The following is a 10,379-nucleotide window of genomic DNA, read 5'->3' on the forward strand; positions in this document are numbered from 1 at the left end:
TTTTACAAAAGTAACAAAATGAAACAGTATAATTAATTAAAGAAAATTAAAGGCACAGTACAATCAACTGCATGCATAAGTACAGACTTGGTCTAATTTATAGCTACACTTGAGGTAGTGGGGAAAAAATTCCATTAACATTACCCAAAAAAAGCTGCAAGCAAACATTACGTTCAGAATTAGCTACAGATAATGTAAGCATTAAACTGCATATGAAGAGATGTGACAATTTTTATGTTTGAAAAATTCTCACATCTATGATAATATTAACAGAATGAGATAAATATCACGTATAAAGCTATTGAAGACCATGCAAATAGTACATTCCAAGGAGCAGATATAAGTTTCAAAATGAATATTCAGCAGTTTGAGTCTCTTTTTTTTCCCCATGAAAATAATTTATTTCTTGTATTTACATTTGTTTATTTTCCCCTCTCCCTGTTGGCTTCAAAATGCACTACAGAATGACTTTAGGATATAGATACTGGTTGATGATGTGATCTTGGCTCTGATGCTAGTTGCTGTTGTTGCATCTGATGCTGCTGGTCTTTAATGTGTTTTTCCACAATTTTGCGAACATGATTCAGTGTTTTTCCTTTGCAGTTTTCAGGTCTATATGGTGGTGAAAGCGTCACTTGACTCATAACTACAATGATCTTTCCTTGCCAAGACACTTCAGTAATAGTCTTAGTGATGGTAAGAAAACGTTTGACCCCTTCAGTACTGACACCAGATGACATGGCACTCACAAGGCACTGTCTCTCATTTATATTTTGCTTTGCTCTGCTACTTAGCTTTTCCAAGTTCAGAAGTTGGAGTGGAGGTGGATTGCTAGAAGCAGCTTTCTTTACCACTACATATTTTACGTAATCCAAATTGATCATATGGATATCACTAGCATTTGCTTTTCCATTTGAACTAGAGCATTTTAATACAAGCATTTTGGTTTGATAATAAGGCAACGACTTCCCTTTCGTACTCTTGATTGTGACATGTCTTAAAATTTACAACAGTTCCAACACTAAAAAATTCTTCTCCATCATCCACCATGGTGAATGATGATGATGATGATTATTATTTAATAATAATAATAATAATAATAATAATACTTTTTTTTTTTTTTGAGGATTTTTTCACCTCTATGATAATATTTACCTATATCAGCTTCCTTAATATGTCACTATTTGTTCTATTACGCTTCTTTCATTTCTTTCCCAATGGCTTCTATCCCAATGGCTTTAACAGGCCTTTAAGGCCCACAACCTTCCAAGCATGCTTGGATTTCGTAATCCGAAATACGAGGATAGAATGGTCACTCCTATGCCTCAAGGTATTCTTGGCTGTATCTCTGTATGTTCACGGGGCCGGTTTGCCTGCTTTCGGGATGAAAAACGCCAGATAAACTGGCGGAAAAAACCCTACTGCCCGCGCCCAAGACCGGCTAACTTAGCTATGGCTGAGGAAGATCCTTCACCTCCTCACGTCTCCGACGGGAATCGAACCTAGGACACTCCTTCCCCAGGCATATGGTTGCGAAGCGCAAAGCCACTAGGCTAACCGCGCGGACAATAATAATAATAATAATAATAATAATAATAATAAATATCATCCTTATTATTATCGGTTAAGGTATTGTGACTTTAAAGTTAACTGTAGCAATTTGCAATGAGGATTATTTGATTAAGATGTGTTAATTCCACTTACTTCGAAGCTAAGGTTATCTTTTATGAAGACAGTGAGATTAGCATACACTATTTATGTCTGGTATGTTTTAAGGTGGAAAGCAGGCACTGGATGCTGGTGGTTTGAAAATAGGTGTGAGTACTATATTAATTGTATTTGTATAGCTTCCACAGTTCGTGTTTTAATGTTCTGTAATTGCTTATGTGTTTTAAGTTTTGTGGTAGGTTGCTGAGTAGTATGGGTATAAGACGTGTTCTCACTGCAGGACCATATGAGTTGTTGAATGATCTTTGGGTGTAAAGTGGTATGGTGGGTCATGTTATACGATATGTGTCTCTGTTATGATATATGTTGTTGAAGTAATTTCTTAGTGACATTAAGTAGTGTTTCAAATTTTTGATGCACAGGATTCTGTGGATAAAAAATCTGACAATCAGCATTGAACGCTTGCTTTCTACCCATAAAAATGACCAAACATAAATAGTGTATGCTAATTCCACTTTCTTCATAAAAGCTAACCGTAGCTTCGAAATAGAGAGGAGGAGCAGGATTGTTAAGAGTGAAAAGTGTAAAGTTAGAAATTATACTCCTGTTTCCTAAATATTATAAAATATGTCATTCTCTGAGAGATAATGATAAACGAAAGTAAAGTGATGTACCGAATTGCACACATGATTAGTACAGAATTGTAAAGTGGTAAATTTGTAGTTTCTTTGGTTCATTGTTGCTGTTGAGTTTTTTTTATTTTAATTATTATTGTGAAAAGTAAAATAAATGCATTTAGCATTATCTATTGCATGTTAATAAAAAAGTAATTGTTAATGAGAACTGTAAATAAAATTCTAAAATTAAGATTGTTTTTGTTAGGATTACTATTAATTTTAACATTAATTATAATATTACATTGTCCTAATCATAATAATTTTAATAACAATAATTTTAATTAAACAAACTTTTTAATTAATTAACGAAATATTTTAATTAATTAAACAATTTTTTTTTATTAAATCAACAAAAATTTTAATAATTTTCCTTTGAAAGATAATAAACTGTAAAATTGGGGGGAAAAAAAAAAAATATATATATATATATATTCATGTAATGTATTATTAATATTACATATAAATAATAAAGTTTGCTTGATTGAAAAAAGTGTCAAAATTACATGTATAAACAGTTTAGAAATTAATGAAACCTATTATTAAAAAATATATTATTAATTCAGTCAGATGGATAAGAGAATAACGCAATTTATTAGTTCGATTTGTCTACTTGTGTGCAGAATTTTTTCCTATAAATGCAGTTGATGCTGGAGAAGTTGCTAATATTTTATCTCCATTTTGAAAAGTATTTCCAAAAATCCACAGTTATGTTGTGAATCATTGTTTATGGTTGTAGTCATGAGAACAAACGCAATTCAGTGAGATACGTGTTTCATAGCTTACCAATAAGTTATTGGTAATCTATGAAACACGTAGGCATTAAAACGTTATTTGAACTGGGAAGAAGGATAATAAAGGCAATTGACCCTCACCAGCTGAAATACCCTTATCAAGAACGCTCTTCCAATTCTAGATGAGACTCAAACCAGGGTCTTTAATGAGAAACCTGCATTTTTTCGTCCCACAACCACACAAAATGAAGATAAAGGACACAAGTTAATTACAAAAAGATACATTTGGACATAATATTAACTGTCTTGTCCTCAAACTATGGTTTCGATATGCAGGGATTGCTCGCGGATCACGGATCTCAATCGTTGTAGTTTATTTTCGAAATCTTCGTGTGCTCTTTCGGCACAACGTTTGGCTGTGAGTGCAACAGTTGCTCTGCTGGATAGAAATTCTACTACATGTTGAGAAATCAACCGTATCCCAGGCTGTTCCACCACCAAATCACCAAATCTCAGTTCTTTAGAATACATAGTTAGAGGTTAGTGTCGCTCTTAGCTGAGCATCTATATCTTCTCAAAGGACACCAGGGATTTAGATCAAGATCGTAATTCCATAACTGACTAGTCCAACTATGTCACTCCTCTACTTTTAAACCATGTTGCCATAGCTCGTACTTTGAAATACATATACATTATTATCATGCTAATCCTCAGCTGAATCGCTTCAACAGAATGCCCAGATCATTGTAAACAGAATTGTCCAGAACGTGACATCAACAGTGCGATATTCGTTTCCGTCCACATGCCAAATATGTCTGAACTGCGGAGAATGTGTCAGGATCCACCACCCAAAACAGTTTTCCAATAATCAAGTGTCCAATCAACAAGTTTGGCAATACACCATTCATGTGTATAATGTAGAATAAAGTCCTTCCATAAAAATAAGACTAATATTTATACTATGATAATAACTGGGTAGGTGTTCGATTTAGTTCTGAACTACCCAATTCCATTCAACAGCAGGTATCATTCTAAACAAGTATGCGTTCGCATGATTTTTAAAATTTTATGTATAAATACCTATGTCAAGATGTAATTTTTTGAACCATTACAAAAAATGTGGTTTTCATAGTTTTAGGAGAACCAGGAAAGGCACCTGAATAATATACCAACACACCACTGTTTTTATCTTGCTTTGGCATTTTAATTAAAAAAATTAATTACAATTTTTAAATTTAAAGTCGCAATAAATATTTTTGTAGTTCAGTAACACACGACGTTGGTTTTCTACCATATCTAAAACGTATTACTTTTTCATCTCGCAAAACAGGCAAACTGAGTAGAACACACGCAATTTACAGACATAGCACACTGGACTCGTAGTTTCAGTTGTCTTAGGCTTTAAATTCCACCAATCAACCAATTTGACTTCTTCCCATACAAGGAATTGGCTTTCTATAGCTTTTACAACTCATGCTCATGGGAGTGATACAAAAGAAAAAAGGTGCAAGTGTGTCTTGATTCCAAAGTGACCAATTAAACACTTTCACACTTACTATTAATTAATTTGCTGCAAGTGTTACCCTTCTGTGTAAGTTTGGCGTCTTTCTCGACAGAAAACTAGCACATGACTATATTGGCAGCCTGGTTTTATTTCTCTAGTACTTCTAAATCTACTTAAACACTAAATAATATTCAAGCCAATTTCATTGTAAATTAGTTAAATTTGGATTAGAAACACGAGAAAACGTATGTTATAAGTTCAGTTTTGGTTTCATTATTATCGTTATTTTTGTAATCTTTGAAAGTAAAAAAATCGTGTTTAAGGTTGCTCATAAGCTGTTGTCACTTAGCAACAATCGTTGATTAACACGAGGTTATTGAATCCAATGCAATTTGCCTTTATAAGAATTTATCTCTGCGAGCTATTGGCTGCAAATTAATCAGTGGAACGCTTTTGAAAATATCAACACATGACACTTGCACTGATGATAACCGTCAGTGCAAGTGTCAAAATGAACATTCTTTCTAATTATGTATTGGAAAAATATAAACAAAAAAAATCAGCTTTTTTTTATTGAACATATTTTACATGATTTTACAGGTATTGATTTTTTACAGTAGATTAGACCGTTCTCGCTCTATTTTTGTTCTCAATATGTATTTCAGCATTAATATGTAAAATCTCTCGCGAAAAAATTTGCTTTGCTAATTTTTCGCAATCGATTTCCCAATTTTTTTTCTCAATATTTAGTAATATAGTCATACCCCAAAGTTACGCGGTAGGTGGGACCAACAGAAAGCGCGTTAGTCGAATTCGCGTAACTCGGGGTATAATTTTGCATGTAATTTATATATGCAAATATACAAAATATTAGTTAACTGGGATCAAAGGTTTACAAAAACACGCATATTTTTTAAGAAATGTAATTGTAGTTTTTCGTACATAAAAAAAAAAGTTATTTCGATGTCGATGGTTTCATAAAATCTAACAGATTCGTCTGACGGCATAATGTCTTTTTCTTGTCACACAAAATTTCTTCATAGCAAGCTAATGATTTTTTATTCCTTGCCTTGTGGCTACAATTCGTTCCCCTGCTTGTAAAAGCATTAAGTGAAATAATTTCACAGTATCTCATACGTAATGTACTTCTTGTCAAGTTTTAAAATAAATAGTTTTGTTTTGTAACTACCTGGCCTGTTCTTTGGCTAATGCACTATCTCCAACAAAATGTGAACCTGTGGGCATAATTTAGTACGAATAGTTACGACTTGCATATAGAGAATATTGATATATTTGGTGATTAATTCCTATTTTTCTTCACCCTAACTTTCAAACAATAATTATTCAAATTAGATGCCGCAATCGAAAATAAAAATAAATTTTTAAATTTGATTTGTATGACAGTGGAGAACTGCTTACATTACATATACTTATAACACGAAGTTTATTTAATAGCAGGGAGGGACAGAAATTGGTCACGGTGGGATTAACTTTGAGAAGTTTATGTCAAAGCAGTTGATAGATTTAGTGAAGTGAACAAAATAAAGTAGAGAAAAGTTAAGATAAATAATTAAATTAAGTCACATTTAACAAAAGGCGCTGTATACACATAAATAAATAATTAATGTTATTTTACAGATATTAGTGCAGAGAGAGAGAAAGTGAGACTCGAATAATTTTCATTTGCTGCAGGTTTTAATTTATTAGAATTGTTTAAAAAAATGATCGGAATTAACAGCTCTGAAAAAAAAAACAAAGAAAAAATCTCTCATAATAGATTGCTATTGAATGTATTCACTCAATCAACATGAATAATTACACAGAATGCAATAATAAAACTATAGATTAATAATATTTATATTTATCGAATATATCAAAATTATTCGACGCAAAGAGTAATACAAAATAATATAGTCAATGAAACAGAATTTTAGTATTGTCAAATGGATCCGAATTATGTCAGATCTCTTTACCATTACTATTCAGAAGAACGCCATCAGCAGTATAATGAAACTTGGTGATCCTTTCCCCTACGGGAACGTTTTTCTTAAAATACCCCTTACGGGTGGTTTCGTCTGTTTTGTAACTAATTTTTTTAGGATACTGCACGTGAGATCGAATGATTTCTGCTGTTTTCCTCACGTCTTCTACATCTTGGTGGTCGCTGGTGAAGAAGTAAATCATTCCGCTACAACATCGGATCGGTTCACTTTCATCCATTACGCATTTCACGGCGCCGAAGATTCCCTTGTACACAAGTTGCACTGCCTTCAACCAACTGCGATCAAGATTTGAGAGTCCGTCACTGTCTTCAGGTTCAGCGAATTCATGTAGCAGCCATTTGCCTCCATTTCTGTTGTCTTCGTCGTACTCGTCTTTATCACTTCTAACCCAAAGTATTTTAGAATGCGGTGTTACATTCGGACAAAAACATGCCACATCGCTTGGCGACAGCTCCATCTGTTGGAATTAAAAAAACATATGTCAGTGATCATTTTACAACGCATAATGAGATGACGTTTGTATTACCAGACGGGTTAAAAAATCTCAACAAAACTATTTGGCCTTTGAACAATATCATTTATATCGAGTATTCTTTTTCTTATTCATTTAATTTTATTTGGCTTCCACTAACGAAAGTTTTTTTAGGAAACCTATAGTGCAGTCAAATCTCCGTAGCTCATGAGGTATAGACAAAGCCCGCAGGTTTGAAAGTCTCATACCGAAGTGGAAGTATTTTCCCTTCCCGAAACTAGGATTTTCCGCCAAACAACCATGATAACCGACCAGTATAACACGTGCAGTTTACAGATAAAGAATTGCGCGTATTCAATAACGTGTAATGATAGGGCTACCCACTTTATCCTGGAGTTATGAATACGGAATCCTAGGATACTTGGAACGATGTGTGGGGTTAAGGTGCCTGTTAGAACCACTGACGATCATGATGATGGTAGTAAAATGGTACTGTGGGTGGGCTAAGATTTTTTTTTTCATTTTTATTACTTTTATTTATTTATTTTATTAGATAATATAAGACTCTAGGGATTTGATAATATAGAAATAAAAATATAACGATATGCAGTGCAATTATAATTCCAAATTTTAATAGAAGTCATTCAAGAGGAAGTGATAGATATGGTGGAAATTTATTTCCCATCTCATGAATTCCTTGATTTATATACGTTAGCGTAAAGCTTACCTGGCTTTCAAGAACTGGATAATGAAACATTGCTCTATAGGATGCTGGGTCATCGTAAAATTTCCTAAACTGTATTTCAGGAAATATAAAAGGCTCTGTGTTTTCAGACATTTTCTTGAGGTCACTGATCTTTCTACAATCATTCGTGAAGAGCATAATCATCCCATGCGTATCTTCATTTTTCCATACACATTTTGCTTCTTCAAAAGCACCATAACGAACAAGTTCTACTGCCTGAAGCCATCCGCGATCAAGTTTTGTTCGACCTTCGGTATCTTTCTGTTGACTGTTTAGTTCAATCAACCCATTTTCCACCGTATATGCTGTTTTTCTGGAAGATGGCAATCGTGTTCCTTTCCCAAAGACATCCGCTTCCTTCATTTATTTGGCTAGGAAACTGGTGGCTATCCTCGATAGAAGCAAACGCCATCTGTGGAAAGAGTGTAAAAAATAGTAAATAAACCATCCATTAATCATAACTTGGAGAGCGTTTTTACAACATTTACGGAGAAATATAATTACGGATTAAATTTAAATATTTAGAATAAAATCCTTTCATAGTGATGTAAGCAGTTGTTTTCAGAAAAAGGATGGAAAGGAACACTGCACATATGGTTCAGGAACGATCTCTCAAACAGAACACTAGTATCAAAAATAGGCACATGTTGCAGCCGTGATATACCGATCAAACCGGTAGTTAAATAAGGTGCGATATTATCACTTACCCTTTTCAATATATACATTAACGACGTTCATAACTTCGCCACACAAGTAAAATGTATCAATACTCAGACGATCCGCGCTACTGGCAGTCCACAAAGACATCAATACTGTTCTTTCCAAAGCGCAAGGACCTAAATAAAATCACAACTTACTTCTACCAAAACGTCATTATGATAAATAACATCAAACGCAGAAGTTAATTATACATAATCCAAGAATCGTGCGCTCCACGCTACTATCGCTACACTGTCACGCATACTGCTGCATTAACAACAAAAATACCTGTCAATGTCCCGAAATCACACCCGTAACACATGCAAAATACCATGGTCTTTAGATTGATTGTCACTGTGAATGGACAAAACATATTGAATACCTACATACTAAATTCAGTATCATTGCAGCAAAACTTCCCAAGTAAAGTTTTGCTTTTACTTGGAAAATATCGTGATATACGAGTTTATACGCGATATACCAAATATCTTGATATAGGAGTTTTTTTCTCAAAAAACAATATGACGGTATTTGGGAATCGCTACTCTGGTATGGTATAACAGTCTATGTAAATACATCAAAGAGCTACCTAACAAAATTAGAAACATTACATAGGAAAAATGTGTCAACAGTGATTAGGAGTGCTTATATACAACAGCCAATATCCGAACAGAGATTCCGTAACTCAGGCAGTACTGACGAAGCCCTCTGTTCGGAAAACCTGTGTTCGATTCCAGTCAGTGACGCGAGGAACCTTTATTTGGTCTCTTTCGACTAAAGGTGAGTTAGCCTGTCTCATATGGTGGTAGGGGATTTTTTCACCCAGAAACTTGGGTTTTTCGTCCCCCATAACTGGCATACCGGCCCCATCTGAAAACATATGCATTACAGCCATGAATTCGTCCTAGCCATATGCCGGTCCCGATCACGCATAAAACTGGAGAAAGCGATGGTGAACTACTCTGTAAAAAATCTCACCATGAACACTTTGTGGGCAATGCCTACAAAGTCACTTACGATCGGAAACGACTGACAAGAAACACCACTAGTAATATCAGAACCGCTTATAGCGATACACAGACTCCCGAGCATCATAAATCTGAAACATTACATAATGTTACTAACGAATTACTTCAACAACAACACATGTCGTAAGAACAGTGACACGTATCGTATAACACGACCCACAACAACTCATCACATCCCTAGACCCGTCAACAACTCATACGGTTCTTTTGTGAGATCACATCTGATACCCATGTTACTCAACAACCTACCTAGAAGTGCTATATTAATTGTGTTGGCGTAGAAGCTACGCCAACACAATTAATATAGCACTCACACCTATTTTTCACTTAACAAACCACCAACATCCAACGCAATACATGCTTTCCACCCATAAAAAATACCAGGCATAAATAGTGTATGCTAATCCCACTCTCTTCATTAAAGCTAACCCTAGCTTCGAAGAAGATGTGATTAGCATAGCTTAATCAGCTAATCCTCATTATCCAATCAATACAATTAACTTTCAGGTCACAATACCTTAGCCGATAATAATATTTTTTTAACACAAGCGTTATTTACATTTACTTTATATATATTGTTTCATATCTCTACATAAGAACATGATTGATGTTATTATGCATCTACATTGTAATCTTGTGTATATAAACAATGAAATTTAAGTTAAAATTCTACGGTTTACAACTTTTTTGCCAAACATGATTACATATTACTTATATATCAAGTATTTATGACAGATATTTTACAATATACAATAATATTTTTTAAAATTTTATTATTTCTCAGCTAAATAATAATAATTATTATTATTTACATAACATATGTTATTATAATATTAACAATTATGATTATTC

At 33.9% G+C, this 10,379-nt stretch overlaps 1 protein-coding gene and 1 pseudogene across 1 annotated transcript; both read right to left on the reverse strand.

The window, feature by feature from the left end:
• Positions 1-470: 470 nt before the first annotated feature.
• On the reverse strand, positions 471-1,050 carry LOC150106572 (protein LSM12 pseudogene; annotated as a pseudogene).
• Positions 1,051-6,481: 5,431 nt separating this feature from the next.
• On the reverse strand, positions 6,482-8,163 carry LOC150106573 (uncharacterized). The gene is made up of 2 exons (XM_090393435.1): positions 7,783-8,163; positions 6,482-7,040 (listed from the first exon to the last, which is right to left on the reverse strand). Exons 1-2 carry the CDS (start codon positions 8,161-8,163, stop codon positions 6,540-6,542), a joined length of 882 nt encoding a protein of 293 aa, XP_090249561.1. The 3' UTR covers positions 6,482-6,539.
• Positions 8,164-10,379: the final 2,216 nt, after the last annotated feature.

This window comes from Typopeltis vanoorti, chromosome 5 (genome assembly GCF_054136105.1).
Source record: "Typopeltis vanoorti isolate ZY-2024b chromosome 5, IOZ_Tvanoo_1.0, whole genome shotgun sequence".
NCBI lineage: Eukaryota > Metazoa > Arthropoda > Arachnida > Uropygi > Thelyphonidae > Typopeltis > Typopeltis vanoorti.

Bases quoted from the DNA above. Each gene is read 5' to 3' on its own strand.
- LOC150106573 (XM_090393435.1), bottom strand. From the start codon at position 8,163: ATGAAGGAAGCGGATGTCTTTGGGAAAGGAACACGATTGCCATCTTCC. The intron at 7,041-7,782 runs GTAAGCTTTACG...TAATTCCAACAG, and splicing joins ATCCAGTTCTTGAAAGCCAG to ATGGAGCTGTCGCCAAGCGA.